Source organism: Diplotaxodon limnothrissa, linkage group LG19, assembly GCF_057381915.1.
Source record: "Diplotaxodon limnothrissa isolate DT_005_m linkage group LG19, D_limnothrissa_male_GT1.1, whole genome shotgun sequence".
Taxonomy (NCBI): domain Eukaryota; kingdom Metazoa; phylum Chordata; class Actinopteri; order Cichliformes; family Cichlidae; genus Diplotaxodon; species Diplotaxodon limnothrissa.
This window is the reverse complement of record NC_140614.1, coordinates 14,558,998-14,586,017: the sequence shown is the minus strand read 5'-3', so window position 1 is coordinate 14,586,017 and position 27,020 is coordinate 14,558,998. Positions and strand designations below refer to the sequence as shown.

General features: G+C 40.0%; 1 protein-coding gene across 1 annotated transcript in view; it reads left to right on the top strand.

Moving 5' to 3' along the window:
* The window catches only part of sntg2 (syntrophin, gamma 2), a 113,323-nt gene extending 95,726 nt beyond the window's left edge, over positions 1-17,597 (top strand). Inside the window, exons 15-17 of the mRNA XM_085342705.1 lie at positions 15,883-15,975; positions 16,366-16,476; positions 17,469-17,597. Coding sequence (XP_085198831.1) covers positions 15,883-15,975; positions 16,366-16,476; positions 17,469-17,597 — 333 coding nt within the window. The remainder of the gene's footprint in view (positions 1-15,882; positions 15,976-16,365; positions 16,477-17,468) is intronic.
* Positions 17,598-27,020: the final 9,423 nt, after the last annotated feature.

The window sequence follows — 27,020 nt, the reverse complement described above, 5'->3', positions numbered from 1 at the left end:
TAAATCATGAAAAGCAGATAAAAGACCTGAACAGGGGAAATAACTTCAGTAATGGCACAGTGAAGATGATAGTCTCAGGCAACACAGAGAGGGAGACAGGACCCAAAGAAATCTTGAGATGCTGCAAAAAGGTATGTGCAAAAAGGGTTTGATGGTGTTGATGAAAGTAAAATGCGAACAAAGTACAATAAAAACAGTCTTAGCCTATAATTTAAACCTTCACTAAAGCTTCTGCTTCACTAGAGAAATTGACAAAATATATAATAAAATCAGGAAAAAAAGGAAATGCTGAATTTTTATATTCTTTTTCACCATTCAAAGTTAGATTAATGGGTTTTTTTTTCCCACCGAGTCAGACATCGCCTCCTTTCCAGTAGTTAAATGGGGCACAACTGGGAAGTTAGGGCCTCCAGGTGTTAGTACAGTAGTTTTTACTTAACAGTACTGGGTGAAAATGGGCGGGGTTTTTTTCCTTTTCTTTACATCTTTTATGGATTCTGAATTTTGGCTTCGGGGCCCCATCGGCAGGGATTCTAACAGCACTGACTGAAGTCACACTGAACTGGACCTCCAGAACTTTTTGGAATATTTTTCATGGACTTGCCCGATAATACATACTAATAATACCTCTGATGACATTCTGTTTCTTAGTTTCTTACTTAGCATTAATTAGCAAATTTGTGTGCTTTGTAGCCACACAGTTTATGATTACAGCTTGCTTGAATCCTAAAAGTCACACTTGGCAACTACTGGCTTCAAAAACATAACATAGCACTGACCAAGCTTTAAAATATCGAGTCCTCTTGCTAGGCCATTGCAAAAAGACTGACATCAGACTCATGTATTTGTAATATAACTTGCACACCTCGGTGACATGTGCTTGATCAGGATTTAGTAAGGCAAATAAATCAAAGAATGTCACTGAAGTTTAACACGTTAAACCAGCCGTATGCTTCTGCTCATTATTGAAAAGGAAAACAGTATTAATATTTAATTCAAATCCATCCCCTCATCTGTACTTTTTAAGATGGAAATTGAGCTGCGGCTCTGAAAACATTCCTCACGTCGCAGAAAAGGAACGCAGGATGGAACGAGGCCACTTGTTCGTTTTTGTTTTCACCACAGTATAAAGCCCCTTCTGTGAATCGTTTGTGCCGCATTAAATTCACAACTGAATTATCCGAGGACTCGCAGATTTTTCCCCATTTGAACATTATTACCACAGTAATTCCCAGTTTCTTTAATTCCAGCCTCAGATTGAGGAAGGGGGAAAGAACATTTGATTCACCTACTGCAATAAGCACAATCACAAGCACAGATGTCGAGTTCCTTGCTTAAAGCCAAAATGCAGTCGCCTCTGCCTGTATCATTTAGTTTCTCATGGAACTTTAAAATCTTCCACACAGCCATGTCCATTATACTCGAGAATTAAAAAAGTATGGCACATGTCAGGTCAGACTTTTCATGAAACGGCCAGCGGTGCCTTTAATTCTTCTACATTCCCACCCTTTCACCTCTGAAGTGCGGCCAGCCAAAGATAAAGGCTAAAAACACTATGAAGCCTTAGGGCTTTGGTGCGTGGGGCCCTTAAGTAGGGACATTTATAAATATTACAAAGCAGAGCACCTGTCAGAAGCCATTTAAATCACACAGTCATAATCTAAAATCCTTTCCGGGTCACCATGGGAACCAGGCATAATTAAATGGCATCTTATTTCACTTTTGAACAGCAAACCAAACGTGGGTATAATACCAGCAAGCAGCATCTTTGACTCGACAATCTGAAAGTCTTGGGAAGCATGTATAATCCTTTTATGTCCGGAGAGCTCATGTGGTCACTGAGAGTTTAGAGTCATAATTCCACAGGACTCAATTACATTCTCCAGTTAATTCGGCAGATGCTAATTCCTAAGTCCAAATCACTGTAGAAAACCGTCTTACATAGAGCAGCAGCATAACATTTTTATTCTGCACAAGGGAAGCTAAAATTACTAATGTCTCTAGCAGTTGTGCTGCTGTTTGCCAATATTCCCTTTTGGGAATGCGATGTGGTTTTTGTATCAAAGAACACCCTGGTAGCTAGGGCTGTAGTGTCGGGATCAGCTGGTCTGTAGGTTGATATGCTGCTATTTTTCCTTACAGAGAAAAGAGTAATACTATTACTAGTGCATCTCATCGAATTAGAATATTGTTCAAATTTCAGATAAATATATGTCCCAAGATCACAACTCAATAATTGTTTGTTGCTCCTTTACCATGGATTACTGCAGCATGCCATGGAGGTGATCGACTTGAGGCACTGCTGAGCTACAGCTCATCTGTCTTTTTGGGTCGGGGTTTCCTTGTTGATGATGGACAGCAAACCATTTGGTAGTAGTTTTGGTGCTGAGAGCAAGTCCTGCTGGAAAAGGAAATCAGCATCTCTTTAAGGATTGTTAGCAGATGGGAGCACGAGGTGGTCTAAAATCTGTTATCACTCTGCTGTGTTGGATTTGATAAAACACCAGGAGAGGACGTGGCACACTGGGTAAATTTTACCCTGGACTTCAAACACCTTGGATTCTGAGCCTCTCCCCTGTTTATCCGGTCCATCCGGCAAAATTTTCCCTGAAAAGGTGAAACTTTGGACCACTGAGTTCCTTTCCTCCTTAGCCCAGGTAAGACACCAATGAGGTCTGTGATTCAGGAGTGGTGAAGTTAGTAACAGTGTAGCACCTTTCCCGAAGGCATCTGTGTTATGATGGCTCCTGATTTACGGACACCTGTATCAGTTGTAAAACTCTTCCTTGTTCTTGAACTTTTCTCAACAATCCTCTTAAGGCTGCAGTCATCCTTTTGTTTTTTGTTTTTTTTAAAACCACACTTCTCTCTTCCATTAATATGCTTCGATACAGCGCTCTGAGCAAGCCAGCCTTTTCAGCAATGACCTTCTGTGGCTTACTCTCCTTGTGAAGGATGTCGATTGTCATCTGGACAACTGTCAAGTCAGCAAGCTTACCCAAGATTGTGGTTTCATGTATTGAACAAGAAGCACTCAGAGCACAAACCCTCAGCCAAGGCAGGTCAGTCTCTGGGCAGTATTTGCTTTTTAAGATTATAATGTTGTATTTTATATTCATTGTCCTTCTTTTGTTCTTTTTAAACACAGAAGTTTGTAGCGCAGTAAAAAGTGTAAGGTGACATTCAGTTCTTTCTCTTTTATTTTTTTGGACGCACTTTTGTGCTGTTGAGTGTAATCCATTATTTTTAGCACATCTTTAAATAGACTTTATGTCAAAGAAGCCAGTGGTGTACTTGTATTTTGTTAAAATGGGTGGCCAAGGAGTTGAGTGTAGCAGCTGCTTGAAAACAGAAATTCCTCTCATCAGTGAGATCTTAAGGGACATGGGCACAGTTTGATACACTGTGTCGCATTGTTGGTCCAAAGATAACGAGTTTGATGGCTCTGAGTGGATTTTTAAATAATAAGAGTGCAGATTTTGGCACTCAGTGTGATAATTTGTTTTTATTATTACAAACAGAAACAATCAGTTTTGTTTCATCATTTATTTAACAAAACAAGTTTTTATTATGCATATTTTTTCTTCAGAATAAAAAGGTCTCCTGAGGGTTGTAACAATCCCATTATGTAAGTATTGTGTAATCCATTTGCTTAGATACTGAATGTGAATGAGTGTTGAATGGGCAGGATCTAAACTACGTCTTTGATGGTTGTCAGAGGCAAAGGTAATTTCAGATTTCTTAAGACTTTGTTTCCTCGTATTTTCATAATGACTGATTTCCCTGCTTCTCTAGGTGAAAACGTCATGGGTTTAATTAAAATAAACCCTCTCACTGCGTTAACCATATGTTAGCAAAATGAAAAGGGAACCCCGAGTTCTCAGAATGACCAGTCCCACCCCTACAATTTGCCATGAAAATATAGCTAGCTCACACTTTAAGTGCCTTTGTAGTGAAGCTAAGTTTTCTCTGTGGACCAACATATTTTGCAGCGAGACAGGACTCTATACTTTTCACAAAGCCTTGAGGAGTTGAGGGAACTCTTCCCTTTAATTTATTTCAAGTCAAAAGGCTTTAACTTGGAACAGTGTAAAGAAATATACATTTTGGGTCAATAAGTTTTTGCCTTGCATTTCTACCTAGCTGAAATAACCTGAAATTTGACCCTAACAATGTTGATTCACAGCATAATGGACCGATGGCATTAACCACAGCAGCTTTGCAGGCTTATATGCTACTCTTTGTTCAGTGTCACCTCACACAAACCATACGCTCTGGGGTGTTACTTCTGAAACCGGTATTAGCTGGATAAACCACAAAGATGAGATTCATTTTTTTATCTATACAAGCATTTCGAAATGGGTTAGTTCAGTTTTACAACAGAATACTTTGAACAATATGAACAAAATTGGTGGTTTGGCAAATCTGTGAGCTCTCTGAGCTGCACATCATGTTGCACCCCTAAGCCTTTCAGAAGGCTGCATCTGGACCGGTCTTCAAAACACTGGATCAGACGCTTCCAAGTAGAAAAACCCAGTTCAATGCTCATGGCAGCCACCATAAATGTGCTATCAGTCACAAAGAAGGGAATAAATGTATGGCATCAGGCCTTCAGCATGTATGCTGGGGGGGTGGGGGCATAAAATCAACTGCTCCAACCCAACAATGTTTGTATTTAACACTTTTTTGCACTTTCCATGTTCACATGTGCACGATTGGAGAGAGCGCTGAGTTAAAGCACTCTTGTGACCCCAAACACGCTGTCATTGTAACAGGGAGAATCACTGAACAAAATATTTAATTCATGCGTTTGACTTTGCTGCTACAGTTAGAAGATCAGAGCACACGGAGCTCATGCGAGGCTCTGTGGGCGCTGCACTATCCAAACAGGCCAGACTGTAATGTCTTCAGGCACTGTGCATCGCACAAAAAATAAAAAGCCAACAATCGAACCGTGGGAGATACAGACTGGCTCGGTTAGAGGCGGTTCACTGTGCTTTATAGAATATTGCGCTTAAAATCAACTTTAAAAGATATTGTATTACGATAAAATAATATCGCACTCTGTGCTGTTTTAAAACAGGCATGTGTTGTTAAAATTTGTTAAAAATAAAATCAATGCAACTATTTATAAATATGTTTCTGATAAAAAAAAAAAAAAAAACCCTTACAGTTGTTAGAATTATAGCTTTGCAGCAGTAGCTCATCCCTGGAGGCCAGTGTAAATCTTGCATTTCTCAGGCCACCTTGAGTCAACCTTTCTACAAACATAAAGGTCAGAGACGTTATAGAGGTTTAAGTAGAGGGAGATAAGAGATAACAAAACTTATCTTATCTCTTATGGTTTAAACAGCACATTTATTGGCCCCATGTGTACCTAAAGTGTTGATCTAGTGTTACGTTTAAGACTTTTCTGCCTACACCACTTTGTGAAAGCGAGCTATGGAAACTATCAGAGTTTAGGATTATTTCTGTGGCACTCTGGACTTTCTTTGGAAGCTTGGTTACTGCTTTGCGTCTGTGGTTAGTCGGTTATTTGACATGACTGTGCTGCAAAGCTATTCAACGATGAAGGTAACAGTTTGATTGGCTGTTTACTGTTAAATTGAACCAGAGGACTGTTGAAAATACCATTTCAGAGGATGAGTCCTCAATGTCGATGTTATTTGTTGTGTACTGCTCATGTAGAACAAACCATTAGCTCCAAATTTAAGACCTGTTTTACAGGGTTTCTGTGCTGTGTTATCTGGAAATATTGTCTAATCTTGCGCATTAATCTCGAACAGATTCTATCTATATCCACGAAGACTGGCAGCAGCAAAAGAAATTAAAGAATGATTTAGCCTGCTGATTTCATCTTTACATACAAATATTTCTCATAAAAATAGAACTTTGTGCTGTGTAACCTTGTGTTATGTTCAGTTCTCAAACCTGGAGAAAGGCATCAGGCCAACTCTGGCTCAGAAACGGGCACTGCAATGTTGAGAAAAAGATAATAGTCAGCCAGAGGCAGTTTTCAACCAACTCATGCAGATGTTATCTTTGCATTTTAAAAGCTTAAAAAAAATCTACTTGTGAAAAGTATGTAATTACTGTCAAGAAATGTGAAGCTTGCGCTGTCTGCTTCTGTCTGAAATCAAGGATCCATTGTTTCAGAAGTAACTTGGACATAGAAATTGTAACTAAATAAGGAAGACGGCACTCACCAGGCAATTATTTGCATTGAAATAACGCATGCAGAGAACAGTGAATATTATATGCAGTAATCCAGAAGGGTCAATTACTGATCATTCATTCATGCATGTTAAAGATCCTGCTGTATGCAGCTGATAGTTGCCAAGTTTCAATAACATAATGGTCTAGTATATCATTATTATTATAAATAAGAATGTTAATGGCAGATGATTTGTGGGTGAAATGTGTCCTATTGAGTAGAGCCATACAAAGATTAAATTGTTAACTTGGCGGCGGGTGCTTAAGATGCAGGGCATTAATTTGATTGTCCAGGTTTCGTGTCCTCTATGCAGCCTGTGCTACATGATCGATGTGACCAGTACAGTAGGCTGACAAAGGGGTACACAAGCAAAGGGAAGACAGTCAGAAAGTTCTGTGAATGTTAATGTATTTTCTTGCATTCAACATCAAAAGGCATGGACACATTCGTACATTAACTGGCCGTGTTTTTCCAGCACAGAAGCAAACCCAAACTGCAGGACGGATGAAGAATAGACCTGATTTCATTCTCTCTTCTTTGCTTTAACAATATCCCGTTCCTCTGCTGTGCCAGACATTAGCTTCAAAGGGGAGCGATAATATGCAGGGGTGTTTGATGCTGCAGTCACACAGTCAGCTCTTTGCCAGCTAATGATTGGCTGAATCCGCTCTTGATGTAACATCAGTGTCAATTGTCAAATTGCGAGTGACATTCAGGACAGCCTGAAATCCAGGCTAAACAACTAGACTGACACACATCTCTAACAATGCAATCTGATGTCAAACCGCTGATTGATGCCCAACATTTCTGCATGTATTTGAATGGCATTATGAATACAGGTAATCTCTCTTTGGCCGTTTGGACAGGGCATTGAAACACTTTATATACTCAATGCTTCTGACCAAGCTGAGGCTGCATGGGCAGTTTCCCTCCCTATTAGTATGAAACCAAACATAAATATGGTAATGTAGCATTTTTTCAGTCTTTAATGATGCAATTGAGCAATTGAAGCAATTGAAGGCTTTCAGGAGCAAAGTGAAGGAGGAGATGAAGGCAGCACAGCGGGAGGTGAAACGCTGCCTGAGGGAAGCAAAGGACACCTACAGGAGGAAGGTGGAGCAGAAGTTGGAGAGGAACAATATGAGGGAGGTCTGGAATGGTGTGAAAACCATCACAGGCCACAACACCAAGAAAAGCACAGTGGGGGGGACTGTGGAGAAGGCAAACGAACTCAACAACTTCTTCAACAGGTTTGACCAGCCCACAACCCCCCCACCCTCACCTTCACTACAGAGTCCAATCCCCACTCTCCTACCTCCCTCGCTTCCCCCCCTTCCTGACACCATGACACCCCCCTCCTCCAATCCCTCTCTCAGCAGCAAGACATCTCCCCCCCTCCCCTCTTCCCAAACATCTCCCAGTGTCACAGTGGATCAGGTCAGGAGACAACTGAGGAAGCTTCGCCCCAGAAAGGCAGCAGGCCCAGACAAGGTGTGTCCTAGGATGCTAAAGGCGTGTGCTGCTGAACTTGGGGAGCCGCTACAACGAGTCTTCAACCTCAGTCTGCGACTGGGGAGAGTGCCCGCCCTATGGAAGACATCCTGCATCGTCCCGGTCCCCAAAAAGAACCGGCCCAATGAGCTGAATGACTTCCGACCGGTGGCACTGACGTCACATCTTATGAAGACTCTAGAGCGGCTCTTCCTCAACCTCCTCCGACCACAGGTACAACATGCCCAGGACCCACTACAGTTTGCATACAAGGCGGGTGTCGGAGTGGAGGATGCCATCCTGTACCTCCTACACAGAGCCCACTCACACCTGGATGGGGGAAAAAGCACGGTCAGGATCCTGTTTCTTGACTTTTCCAGTGCCTTTAATACCATCCGGCCCTGTATGCTTCAGGAAAAACTGAACAGGATGGAGGTGGACCCCTGCCTGGTGGCTTGGATCTCCAACTACCTCACCGACAGACCACAGTACGTCAGGCTGAAGGACATCACGTCTGACACAGTGGTCAGCAGCACAGGAGCACCACAGGGAACTGTGCTGTCCCCTCTTCTCTTCACCCTGTACACCTCTGACTTCTGCTACAACTCTGAATTATGCCACATTCAGAAGTTTGCAGACGACACAGCCATCATGGGGTGTATCTGGGATGATCAGGAAGAGGAGTACAGAAGTCTGGTGAGGAACTTTGTCGCATGGAGTCACACAAACCACCTGCAACTCAACACCTCAAAGACTAAGGAACTGGTTGTGGACTTCGGGAGGTCTAGAGCAGGTCCACTGCCGGTTCAGATAGAGGGGGAGGAGGTGGAGGTGGTCAACAAGTACAAGTACCTCGGGCTGTGGGTGGACAATAAACTGGACTGGTCATGCAACACAGAGTACCTGTATAAAAAAGCCCAAAGCCGACTGTACTTCCTCAGGAGGCTGAGGTCTTTTAACATCTGCAGGAAGCTCCTGAGGATGTTTTACCAGTCGGTGGTTGCTGGAGTACTTTTCTATGCTGTGGTGTGCTGGGGGAGCAGCACAGCAAAGAAGGACTCATCCAGGCTGGAGAAACTGATCAGGAGGGCTAGCTCTGTGGTCGGCATGAAGCTGGACACTCTGGTGACAGTGGCAGAGAAAAGGACATTAAAGAAACTGATGGACATTATGGACAATGCCAGGCATCCTCTGCACACGGCCATTAACAACCAGAAGAGTCTGTTCAGTGACAGGTTGCTTCTCCCAAAGACAAGAACTAACAGACTTAAAAACTCCTTTGTCCCACACGCCATCAGACTGTTTAACTCCTCTCTGGAGGGGAGAGGGAGGGGAAACAGGAGGACAAAGGAGGGAACAACTAAGCTGTAGTGCCTCTTCACCTCACTGTGCAATACCTTTTGTGCAATACTTTTGTAAATAGTCAACGGTGCAATAGACTCAATACTTGAAATGTGCAATTCACTTGTATTTTTATTTTTATTCCTATTTATTCTATTTATCCCCTTCGTATATTTTATTTATATTGTCTCTGTATTTATATATATATATATGTGTGTGTGTATAACTCTGTAACTTCTGTCGGTGCTGTGCTTTTTTGGAAATCGAATTTCCCAGAGGAACCCACCCGAGGGATTAATAAAGTTCTATCTTATCTTATCTTATCTTATTGTGGGACACTGTCCTTTGGGAAGCCAATGAAAGTGATGAAGGGTTTCAATTTGCCTGTGAATCTCTGTTCTCCAGCCAATTAGGCGAGCCTCCTGTGGTTTCTGAGGAGCACTCAGCAGAATCCAACGTATACTAACCTTCAAACTGACTGGATCAGGGCATTACATAAACACTGCTGATGGGTATGAGTACAGGGTATAACAGACAAAGCTGCCCAGCGTGTGTCCTCTAACACATTTTTAATCTTTTGGTTATTTGGAGGTGATGAAACCCATCATGGCACCAATGGGGGTCTTTTAACTCAGGATTAGCAGTAAAGTTGTCATATTTCGGGCGATTGTGGCTCAAGTTGGGAGTTCGCCTTGTAATCGGAAGGTTGCCGGTTCGAGCCCCGGCTTGCACAGTCTCGGTCGTTGTGTCCTTCGGCAAGACACTTCACCCGTTGCCTACTGGTGGTGGTCAGAGGGCCCGCTGGCGCCAGTGTCCGGCAGCCTCGCCTCTGTCAGTGCGCCCCAGGGTGGCTGTGGCTACAATGTAGCTTTCCATCACCAGTGTGTGAATGGGTGGATGACTGGATATGTAAAGCACTTTGGGATCCTTAGGGACTAGTAAAGCGCTATATAAATACAGGCCATTTACCATTTACTATTTCACTTGTGCTGTATGCTATAAGCTGAAATATCACCAAGCATGTTAGAGTCATGGGTTATGCAGAACCTGTCTTGCTTTGGCCTGTCCACAAATACATGACTGTTTTGGTAAATATGGTGTTGAACAGGGTTTTTCAAAGGTTTTCTTTGGACATTGGCTGTTTGTTCCCTCATTTTCAGTCCACCTCTTGTACTTGACCATTTTTTGAGAAAAGTTTGTTTGTTTGTTTACTTGCCTGAGCTACTGAACCTCAAGCATAAAAAAGCAAAAACACAGTATTTTTCTCATTTCTTTACTTGACTATGCAAAAAAATGCCAACGATAACAGTTTGACAGGCACAAAATAGTAATTTTGCACCATCAGTGTTACTCCTAAAGCTCTATTAGCCGGAAACATGGCATATCTTGACATGATGTGAAGCGTTTCCTTAAAGAATGGCAGAAACTGGAAAAGTGGTCAGGCCTAAAAGAAACAAAACAAAAGAAACCCCAAAACATATGAACGACAGCAGATGAAGTTACGTCCCTAGGAAAAAATAAATAAATGGGAAAAGATAAAGCAAAGACCTGACACAGAATCTGTGAAATGCATCTGACCATTTACTTTTCACTGAAACTCATCAGAAATGCTTTAGTGTCGCTGTCAAGAAGGCTTTCTTAAGGAAAGGGAACAGGAAGAAAAAGGCGATGTATCCCAAATTACACAAGAAGTGGACTGAAAATCAGTGGCAACGGGAGTGATGCATCTAAATTTGAAATTTCGTGATTCAAACATCAGCATGTCTGAGGTCAAGAGAACAATACAACTCATTGTCTAGAAGGGGTAAAAAAAAAAAACAAAAAAAACAACTTAAAGTTAAGTTTCCTTGCAGGTGATGAATATTGCAAACTGTGTTTCCCTGTAGGTGGTGCACTTGTCCTCTTTAAGTGCATTGTCTTTCATATTTTTTGTCTACCTGCTTCAAGAACTTTTCATCTGATCATAATTTCCACAATAATAACGGTAAAATTTTGGGGGACATTTTCTGTTGCCTGATATTAACCGATATCGGCCTGTTGACATAAACGATGTACAGCGGGGAGTGGACGACGTTTCTATATGGTCTCACGGCACTTTTATGTTGGCTGAATATTTAAAACATAAAGAGAGTTTGAAAGCAATAATTAAAAAACCCAGAACAGCTGCACTGTATCAGCTGTTCAAATTTTACATTTGGGTAATGACCCAGGATTTGGCATTTCTGAATATTTTTATATTAAGCTATCAAAATAATCAAGTGTTACTTTAGGCACCTGATGTTGATGATAACTGATTTATACATTTTCTTTCTTAAAATCTTGTCAACTTGAGAAACATGTCACCGAGGATTTTCAAATTAACACTTTATGTGCAGCTACGACATTCAATACAGTCAAAGTGTTGGTGAATGTTACGAGTTACTTTCCTCAGTGTGGGGTTAAAAAAAAAAAATGCTGCAGGTCACTGAAAAGTCTTTTTTAATGAGCATGAATTCTTAGAAAAATTTGTATTTTTGTTCTTAAAATATTTTTTGTTTACTTTCTGTTTGCAATTGCAGTGAAGTTTTACATGTTTATCTTCAGTTTGTGTATTTGCATGTTAACATTTGCTAATAAGCATCAAATAAAGCTAAGGCTTAATATCATTGAGTATATAGCCATAACCAATTAGTCATGAAAATCCACCCTGAACAGCCTTTATTGCAAATCCACTCATTGTTTAGATATGTTGTTCTAAAAGCCAACTAACCCAACCCGTTTCCCTTTTAAACAGTGGAAGTCTTTGAGAAGCAATAGGCAGTGACACATCACATAAGCAGCTTGACACCAGCCCATGTGCCTGGCTGTCGTCCAGCACGTGAAGTTCTTCTAGTCACTGATGTGTAGAGGGTGGGGTCAGTTCAGGGTGGATTCCATTTGTTTTGGTTACAATAGAAAACACCTGTCACCACCGCCTTAGCTCGGTAATTTCTTTATTTAACAGCTTCCTGTTAGAAGGCATGCAGCCATTGAATAAACAACTTCGTGTTCAGTTTCATATAATGTTAGAAAAGTTCATCTTGATTTAGTGTAAGTAGCAAATACATTTCATGCTCGTCAGCAAACATGGCAGTTTGTCCTGATGGTGTTCCAAATTCTCACAAGCTCAGACATTTTTAACATATCTGCTTGTGAGAACAGCTTGCGTCAACACAACCTGTTCTCCTCGATCTCTGTGTTGTACATTGTGTGAGGGCAGTACACTGTGACATCTCTGTTAGGTGTGGTCACTTAAGTACACTTACCCTCACAGTGACACAGGGTGTGGTCAGATGTGAGCTAAACGTTGCCTCAGGCTGGAGCTGTTTGTGGTACGTATTTAGCACCTTTTCAGTGGTTAAGAAAGTGCATCTGCGTCCTTCACAGTCTTCGTTACCACCCTTCTTTTTCATCTCCTCGACACCCTTTATGATCAATTATGACAGACACAGCAGATCTTCACACTTGTGAGCGTTCCCTGTGTCCTGTGTTTTCTTTCCCTTCTACACACATGCTCCTACTTCTGTCAGACTTAAAGAGATTTTCTTTAAAAATATTTCATGTTGCTAATTCCCTCAGAAAAATCCTTTCCAATTAGTGAAGTGTAGTCACTGCTCACCGTGTCACAACAGAGTCTTACATTTGGTGACAGAAAGAACTTAGCAGCTGGCCTGCTACTGTGGGTTTCCTTTTTTCTTCATTTTTTCACCCCATTCCTTTCACAGCTGAATTCACGACACCACTAAAGACAGGGCGTTTGAGGTCTGTGAGCACAAAACACTTTCAGTAAAAGGACTGTACAGTCCCTTGCCACATTCTCTGCACACTGCACTGTATAATTAAAAACCACCATGCCCCTGCTGTCTGTGGACATAAAACGAAAATATAGCACAAATACAAAAATCAGAATACACTTCTTGCCATTCCAACTGAGTGGACCGCACAATCGAAAAATGAAGTCGTGAGGCAAGAGAAGCCTTTTGAGGCATAATGCTCCGCAGAGGCTGAAAAGCTTACACATCAGTGCTTTCAAAAGATTTGCGTGAAAAGAATTGGAAAACACATGCTTGTTTGTGTTCCAGCAGGAAAATGAATGTTAAAAATTTATACCTTTTAAAATAGATTTCCCGTGTCATGTGTCTTGACATTATCAGAACGCCGCACAGGATGCTGGGTGTGCCAACAGCTCAAGACCAAAATTAATAAATAAATACATTTCAAAAACAGATTTGCTCTTCTTATCAGATATTGCCAGCCTAACATGTCAGACTTTCACAAGAGCTCTACACATGGGAAATGCCTATGATGTATGACTGATGAAATATATAACCGTTTTATACTCACAATGAGTCCATCATACAATTAGAACATGCTGTTTGTATGAGGATCCAAATAACAGCAATGTTTCATTGGCGTACATCTGCTTGTTTTAACATTGTGAGTTTGAAAAAAGTCGATTAAATTACACTAAATGTATTTTTTCTCATACCCACATAATTCAAGGATCAAGAAAACCTTGCTTATAGTTCACTTTACTGCTGTAGACTCTTCACCTTACAGTATATACATTCAACGGCATAAATGTTTGTTAGGCATAACTGTTCAAATGCTTGTTACACAAATGAGCCAATCCATTGGCAGCAACTTGGTGTGTTTCTTTCAGAAACAGCTCATTTTCTGGGACTTTTCCCTACACAGCCATTCCTGTGTTTACAGAGAATGGTCCAAACAAACAAAAAGAGAAAAAAAGTCCCCCAAAAAGGAAATATCCAACAACCACTTGCTGCAACCCAGCCATGGTATGCAGAAGACCATCTAGGAATGAATAACACATCAAACTTTGAAGCAGATTGGCTGCAGCAGCAGAGGACCACACAAGGTGCCACTGCTGTTAGCTAAGAACAGGAAACCGAAGCTTCGATTCACACTGGCTCACCACAATTAGACAATAGAAGACTAGAAAAAGTAGTATAGTTAGTCAGTCATATAACTATAATCATATAGTTAGGGCTGGATCAGGTGTCCCTGAATCCTCCCTAATGTTGGGCATACACTGTGCAATTTTTGGATAATTTTTAGCCGATTTTTGAGTCGTGAGCCGTTTTGGTGATCGGCCCGAGTTTCGCCTTCATCGTGTATCGTGCATGGTGTAGTATACGTGGGGTAACGAGAAGCGATTAACACCTCACGACCAGCTCCCGATCATCAATCTTGGTCGTAAGAAAATCAAACCTGTTTGAAATCCTGTCGGCCGTCTTGAGGGTGTCACCGCAGCCTCTCACTCTGCGCACACGCAAACACAGAAATGAAAGTGAAGAGACGGAGCAGCACGGCAGTGCAGCATGTGATCTGGACACAAGTGATGGAGGCACAACTTTGGCAAGCTCATCTGAGCCTTTTCGATGTGGCCTCACAAAATTATCACGACCACAACAACCGTGAAAATAATTGGATGGACATTGCTACTCAATCACAGCTGCCTGATCAATGTTTTTCATTAGCAATTTTGCAAAGTTGATGGTGGTGGTGTGTGCACGTCTGTGTGAGTGAAAGACAGAGGGAGAGCGAGCGACAGATTTTCTGTGTCCATAACATGAAGGTTACATGCACAGTGTGAGCACTCAGGTCGCATCAGAGCATCGGGCCGTATAGTGTGAGACCCTGCATCATGACCTACAAACGTCTAACCCCTGCGAGTCAATCGTGCAGTTTGAGTTTTGCTGAATGGAAAAAAACCCAAATTGCACAGTGTTTGCCCATCTTTAGTTATGATGCAATAGTTGTAGCCTTTTTGGGGATTCCCATGATGCATTGTGTATTTCTGCTTTAGTCACCTTTCTCACTCACTATGTGTTAATAGACCTCTCTGCATTGAATCATGCTTGTTATAAATCTCTGGCTCTCTTACACAGCATGTCTTTATCCTAGCCGCCCTTCCCTGAGCCTGGTTCTGCTGGAGGTTTCTTCCTGTTAAAAGGGAGTTTTTCCTTCCCACTGTTGCCAAAGTGCTTGCTCATAGGGCGTCATATGATTGCTGGGTTTTTCTCTGTCTGTATTATAGGGGTCTACCATATAAAGTGCCATGAGGCGACTGTTGTTGCGATTTGGCGCTGTAGAAGAAAAATGTTGAATGTTCCGATGAGTCTCGATTTCTGTTGCGGCAGGGTCAGAATTTGGATGCGGCCCATATCACAGGCACCAGATCTCAATCCAGTTGCACACATTGAGGTGTGGTGGAGCAGATTTGCTTCATGGAACATAAAAGTAAAAATTGTACTGACGTGATTGCTGTTGTCAGCTGACATCGAGAAAATAAAATTAAACTGAATCCATACTCTGAACTTTTATCAAATACTCTAACATTCTTGTACACATTTCTTACAGTGGACATTTTGGCATGTGACACTTGGGTGTAGTGAATGTCAGTGAATGCAACATTAACCTTGAACATGATCATTCTGGCACAGCTAAATGGAACACAGCCATTGCTAATTGGATTAGTTACACCTGTGCTTTTCAAAGCATAACAAATCAAAACAGCTGCTGGAAAGTAAAGCATACTTTGTGTTGTCATAAAAACAGTATAATGGAGGGTTTACACAGATGTATGGTGAATGCTAAGCAGGTTATTTATTTATCTATACTACAAATGTATTCAGGGTACTGCTGTGAATGCATGCAAGACTACCATTCCTCTCTGGGTTTGATGCAAGGCTGTGGATGCTAATGCAGAGCGGTACTAAGTACCTTTGTACAGCAATGTAATGCACAAAATGTGTCAGCCAGTTTGTTAATGGATGTCAATTCTCTCTCACCAGTCCAAAAGCTACATGTGCAGCAGCCAGGGGAATGTGCTGTGCTTCACCATAGATTTTGCATCAGGCTTCACCTGCTCTGAAAGCACTTCAAAGGTGACATTTTACCGAGTTCACAATTCTTGTTGGCATACTGCTTCAACTGTTCTTAGTTTTGAGATGACAGTTCAAAATCTCCTTACTGATGTTTGCTTAGGCTCTAATTGTAGCTATTTGAGGGGAAAAAAATGCTAAATTTAACATTTTGCACAAATTAATTTCTTCCATTAAGACCTTTATTTCTTCAAGAATAGTATGCTCTTATTAAAATGACAGTTTGAGTTTAATTTAGCAGCTCTGCACTGGTTAAAATCCATCATAAAATAACTTTAAAGATGGTCCGCTGTGTTTCCTCAACTGCACATTAAAATGACATTTCCTGATCATGCAGCCTGTTGTGCTCATTATTGAAACCCCTCTGCTGTGTTTTTTATCCTTCCCTTGTAGACAATACTGTGGCGATACAAGTTCTCTCAACTTAAAGGCTCCTCTGACGACGGGAAAACCAGGGTAAAGCTCCTTTTTAAGAATCCCGAAAGCAAGCAGATAGAAATGAAGGTAATAAAACATTTCTTGCCCCAATTTAATAAAATTAAATGTACTTGTTTAATTCTAGTTGGATTCTTTTACACTAGTTGTGACTCGAAGTGCGGGATTTCTAATTAGTCTCTGCCTCTGTAGCACCGTGCATAAATCAAATAGTCAAGATGTGATTAAACTGCAGACTTTTAGCTTTATTTAAGTGGTTTAACTCAAATATTTTATTAACTGTTTAGGAGTTACGGCCATTTTTATACATGTGAAACTCTGAAAATGGGAGCCTAAGTAATTGGACAGACTTGTAAGGACTCAAGGATCCTTCTTCAATACTTGGATGAAAACTCTCTGAAGCCAGTGTCAGAAGTCTAGAACCCGTGAGCACAAACTGCTGTGTTTCCTGCAGCCACTTTTCGTCCGTCTAAAGGTTTTTTTTTTCAGAACCTTGCAGGTTCTTTTAGATGTTTTCTGACAAACTGTAATCTGGCCTTCTTGGTCTTGATTGTAGCCGGTGGTTTACACCTCTGTATTTACCTGAAAGTGTCTCTTGATTGCAGACTTTGACAAGAGTGAGAGCGCTCTTGTCATTCAGGTATTTCAGTGTTGCCAGTTGATTCCTTCGTTTTAACAGTGAACCAGATTGTTGATTTTTTTTTAAATGCATTATTGCCTTACATTTGTTAGACCTCTTGAATTTAAGCTGAATGACTGAACTTTAATCACATCAATCCACTCTAGTGAATTACCAGAAAAAAAAGTCATTGTCTAAATATGACCTGGCTGCATATAAATCATGCTGGAAGAAGCTAGTTACCCTGACATACACTGTTATCATTCTCTTGTGCAACTCCTAGTATTGTGACAGATGTGGAGAGTGCAGATAGCATCAGCCACAACTGCCAAATTAATTAATAAACCACAATTACCTGTTAACTTTTTTAAATACTGTGATTTGGATTGTGAACATAACGGACTAATCAGTGCGTCTCTTGTCCTTGACGTGTGCTTTTCAGGAGCTGGAGTTTGCTAATCTGACAGCCGTCCTCCACTGTATACATTCTTTTATCGCTGCCAAAGTGGCCTCCATGGACCCTCTCTTTATGTGCAGTCAAAGCTTCCTTGGAAATTACACGAACAGTTAAGAAGACACGTCCTCATCGTGATGTGCACCTGAGGCAAATCAGCAGTATTTTATGCACAGAGCCCATTGATATGTATATCTTGTTCTTGCTATTTTTGTATGGACTTCTGAAAAAGACATCTTTGTAAAAGACTCTTGAGGTGGGTAATGTCAGATCTACTGAAGGAAAGATGAGGTTTCACTTTTAGACAACTAGAGATATCCAGTGGGAAAAGATATACAGTCCTTCCATTCTTCTGTTTGCCCCCCCCCCCCCCCCATTTGATAATTATTCAGAGTGAAACTTAACACCTATGATAAAAAAAAAAAAAAAATGTAGCTGCCGCTGTGTTTAACAGAAAACCTAAAAATGAATTAAAAATAAAAGAAATTTCAGCTGGGTAAATGAAGCGGATATCGTCACAGGGGGATACAGGATTAAAACAGGCCTTTGACAGGGATATTTCCAACAATGATGAGAAAGCGTATTCTTTTTTTTTTTTTTTTAAATCCCCCCAAACTTCCTGTGGTTTACCTAGTAATGTCATGTCTGAAAAGGTACCGCAAGCACCTTACAATAAAAAGCAAAAATAATAGCCTCCAAATAACCACCGAGTTGACTCGACAGCACTCTGATACGGGCCCAGACTAAAATTAAAGAAACTTCCCAAAGGCAGCGCTGGTGCCAGGCTTCAGTACTTCACTGGTTTGGAATAAATTGCAAGTTGTTTGTGTTACTGTTTCCATCTTTTGTATCAAATAAAAAGGCAAACGTCCAGAGTGTTGCATTTCTCTGGCAAACAACATTTTAAGCTTCACAGTATTGTTAGAGTCCTTTTTTTTTTAAAATTCTTTTTCTGAATCTCATCCTGATATGGTGAAAATACTGTGCATCTTCAACTTTCTGTAATGGTTTTAGTGTTAAATAACATGTTTGCTGTAGTTTCAATAAATCGCTTACAGAGTTCAACTTACAGTATATATCCAAGGCATGTTAAAGCTCCCTGTGGGTCTACATGTGTCTACTTTCACACTTTAGAATCTGCTAGCCCAGCTGCTGATTTCTGTCTTAATACTGCATTTGTGCGCCAAAAATACTTTTTCTGTCTTTTCCAAAAACAAAAAGAAAACGCTGCACAGGTAGCTGCGTTTTATTGGAAGAGCCTGTTCCACTACTTGTTTTCAACTGAACTGGGCTGCAGCACAGTCTCATTAAACTGAGTAGTTTAATTCTGTGAGTTAGTAACTTGGGTCTTTTCACCAAGAGGTCACTGATCAGAGAATACCAACAAGTACAAGGTCAACAGACAGCTGTTTACAAACTGTTCCTTTAGCCTGTGTCTCCTGGTCCTTGAACTTTAACTCGGTACAGTTGTCTTTGCTACCCACAATAAACCAGGGAATAGTAACCCAGACGTTTTTGTTTTGTTGGTTTTTCTTTCTTTTCTTGTTTATGTGAAGTTATCTGGAGTTCTCCAGCCAGCATATTAATTCATTAACAGGTTAATTGAATGATTTTTGTCATCTATGGGGCAGAGTTAATTATTCCCATTGTCCTTTTTGCTGTTCTGCTTCCACTGCTCAAACTGTCACACCACATCTCCAACTCCATACATATTGGTCGAAAGGTCACAAGCAGTTTGAACCCAACAGGATATGTTACTTGTGTGCCATTGAAGAGAAAAGCTTGCACTGGCTTCTCACAGGTGAGTGATGACAGCACATGTACTTTTTTTCCCCTTTCTTTGAAAAGAAAGAAAGAAAAAAAGAACAGGTGGGGCCTGTCCTGGAGGCAATGCTGCGAGAGACTAAACCTTTCTATGTAGGTGTTCTTAGTCTAAAGTGGTTGAATTGAAGGCAGTTGGGCTTCTTTTAGTCTCTTTAAGGTTTTTCATCTGTTTTCCAAAAGGCCTTCAGTTTTCCACAGTGGTAGTCAGGACATGTCAGGTCATGTTTTTGTGCTGCTGCCCCACCCTTCCTTTTATGATAGTAAATAAACTGATTGTTGTTAGTGACTTTTGTGTTTTCATTGTGCATCATAACGACAAGGCTATGGGTGTGCTCTTGGGCATTTAGTTCCACAGTTCGCTTATTCTTAATTAACTGCAGGTGTGGCAAATATTTAATACATGTGGGCAGGATAATAATCATTTTTCTGTCATTTTCCTGGTACATCATCCTTGCCTCAATATTAACAACAGCCAGCAGCTACATTATAAAAACTAGCTTTCTGCTGCTGGAACGCAACTAGATATTCTTCTTTGTTGGAATTCCAAATATTGTGTCGTGTATGTATGACGTCTGTGTATTCCAGTTCAGTTGCAAGTGGATCATTATTTCATTTAACACTGCAGTGTTCAGTTTGATCATCAACGCAACGATCAACTTGAAATGCTGCATTCCTACGTAGGTTGTAGCAGCGGTCGCAGTGTGAGGACTTTCCCCAAATTTAATTAATAACCAATACAAAAGCCAACTTCCAAGATCTCCTACTACTGTGCTAGCACAGCAATGTAAAGACACGACAGGAAAGAAAATAAAATAGGTGGACAGATGCCTGTATGCAGGTTAAAGTGATTGTAACAAGGATAAAACACAATGTTGGAATGCCACATTACAGCTAGTTCTAGTGAAGTATTCCCATTTTTTAACATGACACCCATTATGACACCTGTGTTGCAATATTTCATTCTAGCTAGCAAGACCTATAACAGCACAGGTTGTTCATGTAAATTTTTAAACAGATAGCCTCCAGGTAAGAAAATTCACAGTCAGCAAAACATCAAGCAGCAGAAAAAATTACAGTACATCCACAAAGTAAATTCCTTCTGTCAAAACCAGTTTTGTCCTTGAGAATTTCTGCAGTAACTCTGCACTTCCCACTGAGCATGTGCAGAGTAAGTAACAGTTAAACCCTTATATTCCAAGGCACAGAAGTGAGTGTTTAGGTTTGGGCCTCACAGTGTATGTCACACACTCATGTAATGATTCATACTTTTGGCCTGAGCTGGATTGACACAGATTGTTAGTTGATATTTTTTCCTGCGTTTTTAGATTATGGCAGTGATACCGGTGGTTGCGCTATACATTTTAAACCTGGTATCATATATTGTTTGATAAAATATTCAAAAGGACCCTATAATAAGAACTTTTAAAGGAGCAAATATTTATTATTTTTACTAACATACTACTAGATAATTACTAGAAAAAAAATCCAAGGTCCACACAGCAATCGATTAGATATTAACATCAAACTGTTTTATACTGAATAAAATAAATAAATAATATTCGGTTTTACGAAGATGACACGAGAGATTTTCTATTATTATACAGAACTGAATGAAAAATGTACTTTCACTGGCCGTCTGTAACCTGTGGCTTGGGTAGGCTGCATACTGATGTATGCTGCTTCAGTTTTGACTGTCACCCTCTGTAAGTGTTTTATGTATATATGCAACTTACAGGTAAAAATAAACAAAAGGACTGAGTTTGTGCTTACTGCTGGACTTTTATTCTAAAAAGATGTGAAAGTGGAAACTGCAGAAAGCAACAGCGGTTAGAGATGGACTGTCAGTAAAACGGAATAAAAGATATTAAATGGGATATTTGCATGATAATACATCAGGCTATGGTGGAAGGAATGCACACGCTTCATCCTCTACAAGCTCTGATTTATTTAGTGAAAGGTTTGGGCTTAAACAGCTTGAAAGATAAAAGCAGCCACCGTGTTTAAAAAAAAAAAAAAAAAAAAAAAAAAGAAGAGGTGAGATGATCTCCAGCTCACTGCTGAAGTCACTAAACACACAAACGGCATCACGGAGTTACATCAGCAACATGTCAAGCATGAATTTCTAGCACTGAGCTCAACTTTCAATGGGCCGTGACTCTCACAGTTGGCTCCACTTGCAGCATTGGAAACCGTGTGCTAACTGGAGTATTTGTGATGGAAAATTTTCTGGGAAATTTTGGAACTGCTGTCGTGACCTTTCTGTGTCACTGTTCCCTGCAGACGGAATATAAAACTGAAAATATACTCAGCAGGACGGAAGGAAAAAAGGAAGCAGGGCCGTATATCTGCCAAAAATGACTGCAGCTATTATTGTGTACTTTTTATTACAACAATAATGTTTCAGAAGGAAAAAAAATAAATAAAAAGGTACTGACAAGCCCTCACATGTACGTAGATGACCTTAATATTGCGTTTCTGGAAGTCTGCTAGGTTGAATGTTGTTTAAGCAGCCAACACATTCAGCACAACAGCTTTGCATGGTATTTTAAAATATGGATTAAATGAATAGCATCATTGTAAAAATGTTTATGATATTAACAGCACGGATCTCTACTAAACTGCTAATTTTGGAAATTGAAACTCATTTTAGAGATCTTATTTAAATAAGTGGTTGTTATTGGGGTTCATATAGCCGAGTTTCACTTGCTTTTCTGTTTAAAGGTGCCCTGTGGAGCTGGCTTCATGAAAAAAGAGATGTGGATACATCCATTTATAATGGTTTAAACTATTTATCTTATATCTATATCCTCTTTCATGTTTAATTGGTGAGTTTATTAGTATATTAGGTTAGTAAATTAGTATAAGAAATAAATGATACAGAGTGCTCTACATTTTTAAAGTAAGTTGCAAACAGTTATTGGGCATTTTATCCATTGACTAATATAATCATATCTTTCTGCAAAAAGTGTAGTCACCCTCCAAAGTTTTTTAATTCAAAAATGTGCAATTCTTCATTTTTCACACCAAGAATGTAGAGACTGCCTCTGTGCACCACCACAATTGATTTTAAATCAAACAAAGATGTGGTTGAATTTTATTAATAAAAATTGAAAGAGGCTAAAAAGAAATCAGAAATTTGACTGACAAGGGGTTTCATGACAAGGCCTGTCACCCATTTCATGCCAAATAAAGTAGACTCTGTATCTGAAGTTGACTCGAGGTGTTGGATTTGCATTTGTACTTTTCAATTTAATTTTGAATATGAAGTCCAAAAAGAGGTCAGTACAAGGAAAGGAGGCTATCATTATCCCGAATAAAACAAAATAACCAGAGAGGGAGAGCAAAATCTTTATTAGTGGCCAAATCAAAAATCTTGTCTTCAAGAAAGAACGCAGTAAAAGGCCTGAAACATCACGGAAGTTAAGAAACAACTTCACAACATCTGGCCAAGCCAAGAAAAGAACACTCTCGGATATTATTGACAAGGTTTACAATGAAGAGATGCCTTCAAGAATGGAAATATAGAGAGTTTATAACAAGGTGCAAACCATTGCTTCCACTCAAGAACAGGAAGGCCAGAAAGATTTGTCATTAAACCTCTAAAAGAGTCTGCACAGTCCTGGAAAAATGCTGTAGACAAATAAAACCGCGGTTATCTTGTAGCAGAATGATGGGAGAGCAAGGAGCAAACCTGATTATGATCCACAGCATACCACCACATTATCTCTCAAACACAGTGTAGATACCGTTATGGCATGTGTATGCATGGCTATCAGTGGAAGCTGGTCACTGGTGTTTACTGATGATGTGACTACTGAAGCAGTGCAGGTGTATCCTCTCTGCTGAGATTCAAACCTGATTAGGAAGGCACTTCATGGTGCATGACCCAAAACAAACCCGAGTCTCTTGAGAAATGGGATACTGTTCAGCACCCAAGTCAGTGACCTGATCTCAACAAAATAGAACAACTTTTCAGTTATTATATACAAAACTGGTGGCAGGGAGACCCACAAAAAAGCAGCAACTGAAGGTCACTGCAGTAAAGGCCTGGCAGAGCATCTCAAGGGAGGAAACGTCAAACAGTCCCAGACTGCAAAAGATTTTCATAAATAATTAAAAATAATCCTTGTATTTAAAGTTCTATTAGTCAATTACTTTTGAGCAACGTCTCTAGCAGGAGAGTTTATCTTCACTTAAAATGAACACAAATCACTGAATTTTCAAGCCGTTTGTTACAAAAGATGTAAAAACAGAAAGAAAAGAAGAAAGGAGAAAAAAAATGTAAAAACACTTCAAGTGAGAACAAGAGAAACACCAAGTCTCTGAGTTACTCAAGTGTGAGCTGGTTTACTTAACCATGGCATTGGGCTCCCAGGTTTCTCAGTATACAAGTGCACGCTGCACCACAAACACAGCTCTCAGATCTTGGATTGTTGGTGACAGTAAGAATGGCATACTTTCATTGCCTTTGTCTTGTAATGATTTCCTGCATTTCTCTTCCAAGTTTTACAGCAGATGATGTCAAAACACTGACCGGTAAGTATATTTTTATTTGTGCATTTTATGTATTTGCTGAAACTGTCATGAAAAATATTGGATCATTTATAAATATTAGATAAAATTCATGAATTGAACTGGAAGAACTGAAACGACTGATGTTCTTTTTGGGCACGGCTATAATGTACGTAATGGAATAAGAAAGCACATTTTATGCAGCTTTCAACTTCTTCAGCCTTACAATTAGAGTGAAACCAAGTATGATTTCAGGATAATTTCAGGATTTGGGGTATATGAAACCAGCTTCTTCTCACCCAGAAAATAGATTTCAGAATATAATTCATACTGCTCACTGGTGCAATACATTTATTATGAACCAGCCTGTGCAGAGATATTTTAGGCAGTGTCACTAGTTATTACTGAGAACGAGGGTTAAATGATATCAGTATCAGGACATATTGTTACTTGGTACTGAAGTATAGTTCTTCAGATAAGAACACAGTGAACACTATCACTGGGTGGATAAATAGTCCTTGAGGGCTTCAGTGGATGCAAAGTAAATGGTGCTAAATTGTCAGGTCATTGTGCCCCAAAAGGCACCGCTAAGCCTGACCATGACTTGAGCTACATGGACTCTTTGGAATAACACAAGTTACTCAGAAATAGGTTCTTTGGTCTTTTAAGTGCCCTTAAATGAATTCTAAGGTCAGTGACTATGCAACAACATCAAAACATAGCTCTCAAGGATGGGATGCTACTTGGCCAGCATGGTGCTGGTTCAGTCCACGTTTCTATTATTTCCCCAGTCATCTCATTAAAAACCTCCATCCATACGTCTTTGTAACCTCTTATCTAATTCATTCGCTCAATGGACGAGAGGATTGACACCATCACAAGGCTAACCCAGAGATCCTTGAGAGGGAGCGTTCACACATCATCCCAAGAGTTTCATCTTGTTTTTACTTCTGAGAAATCATTTAAAGATTACTCCTCCCTTGGGGTCACTATCAGCTTTCTTTCACCAGAACTTTGTCTTCATGTAGCAAATTCTTTGTTGGTGCTGAAGTTGCTTTTCTCCCTCAGAGAAAAGAGCTGGATGTGTTGGATACAGTTGATCTGGTTAAATCAAAACTTTAGTAATGTGCCATGCACTGTCCTCTTAGAAGTTTCTATTCAAGCAATATCACAGTGCATGGCACGTTACTAAAGTTTTGATTTAACCAGATCTACTGTATCCAACACATTTTTCTTAAGAGAAAATTATTTTTCTCTTATTGTATTTTTTTCTTCAATTTTTTTCATGCACTGCTTAAATAAGTTGACTGGATACAGAAATATTTAGGATTCTGCACAGAGTCATTTACATTGTGGGCGACCGTGGCTCAGGGGGTTGGGAATCGCATCTGTAACCGGAAGGTCGCCGGTTCGATCCCTGGGCTCTCTGTCCTGGTCGTTGTGTCCTTGGGCAAGACACTTTACCCTACTTGCCTACTGGTGTTGGCCAGAGGGGCCGATGGCGCGATATGGCAGCCTCGCTTCTGTCAGTCTGCCCCAGGGCAGCTGTGGCTACAACTGTAGCTGCCTCCACCAGTGTGTGAATGTGAGAGTGAATGAATAGTGGTATTGTAAAGCGCTTTGGGTGCCTAGAAAAGCGCTATATAAATCCACTCCATTATTACATTAAAACAAACAATGTTTGTTCACAGTATAAAGTTCAAGTGAACACTTTCACCTTTTGTTGCCTTATTTTAATCATTTAAAATCAAATGATTTAATGTGTATTTTAATATTTTGTTAATACCAACATTTTGAATGCTACGTTAATAATAAAAACTGCAAATACTGGACAAATTACTTGATTTAATATCCATCCATCCAGCTTCTGTTTGTCCTTTTAAGGGGCGCTGGAGCCTATCCCAGCTGTCTTAGGGCGAGAGGCAGGGTACACCCTGGACAGGTCGCCAGTCTGTCGCAGGGCTAACACTCACATTCCCACCTATGGGCAATTTAGTGTTTCCAATTAACCTATCCCCACTAACTGTCTTTGGGCTGTGGGAGGAGAGTACTGGGGGAGAACCCACGCAAACCACCAAATACCAGACAAATTACTTAATTTAATGTTCCAAAATGGCATCTATTTATTTTAAAGTAAGTTAGTTAAGTAAGTTAAGTATGTGAAAAGCAGTGAAAATTCACTTGTAACAACTAGAAATATCAACCTTTTTAAAAACACATGTGGATAGTTCTCAAGTTATCAATATTAAAATTTTGAAATATTAAAGTAAAGTACAGACTCAAATACCACATAATATTTAAAAAGTACTGTACATTAGTACAAAGCAGTGTGGCAGAAGTGAACAAAACAATCTGCTGTACTTTGTGGCTTGTGCTTTTATTATGTTTTTATTCTAATATGCATTTTATATTACCCCTGTGTATTAGTGGCATTGACCTGTGAGTATATTTGATACTTTGCTAAGGCCTTATAATACTCGTGTTACTTCTCTGTCTCTTATGTTAAGCACTTTGGTATAACGCTGGTTTTTAAATGTGCTCTTTAAATAAAGATTGTTGTTATTGTTGTTTAACTATATTTTGAAGACTGGCTGTAGCTTAACTACCTTCATATGTTGTTAGTGAGTCAAACAGTTTAGTTACTTTTTACTTGTGGTTGTTACTCAGATTACTATCGGTTTTGCACTGTAATAAGAAACTACAGATTTTCACTTGTACTTTACATTCCCCATCCTTGAAACCCCTTTGACCATTCCCCTTCCATTTTTTCTTTAATCCTGACCGCTGTGCAGGAACGCCCCGGTCATGCATTCGTCACTGAGCCACTTGAACTTTGTGCAGTGGAAAAGGACAAGTGTTGCTCGGTGCTTACGCAGCATTAACGTCATCGTGTTTTAATGCCCCAGATCTCTCCCTGAGATCTCCGTGTCTTTAGTCTGCTCACATAAATACATGATGCTTGAACAGTTTCACTGATAAACTGAAAATGAAACGTCACATGTGAATTGTCAATTTAATTATTGTTTTTGTTATTCCTTTTTCTAGTTTTAGTTCAAACAGTATATCTCCTTAGTCATGTTTTGGTGTTCAACTACTCCCAGTGTGAACTACTTTGTAGCATCTCAGAAACAAGTTACTTTGATCCATGTATATTTAATATCATCATTACAGAATAAGAACATGATAGATGAAATGATATTTTTA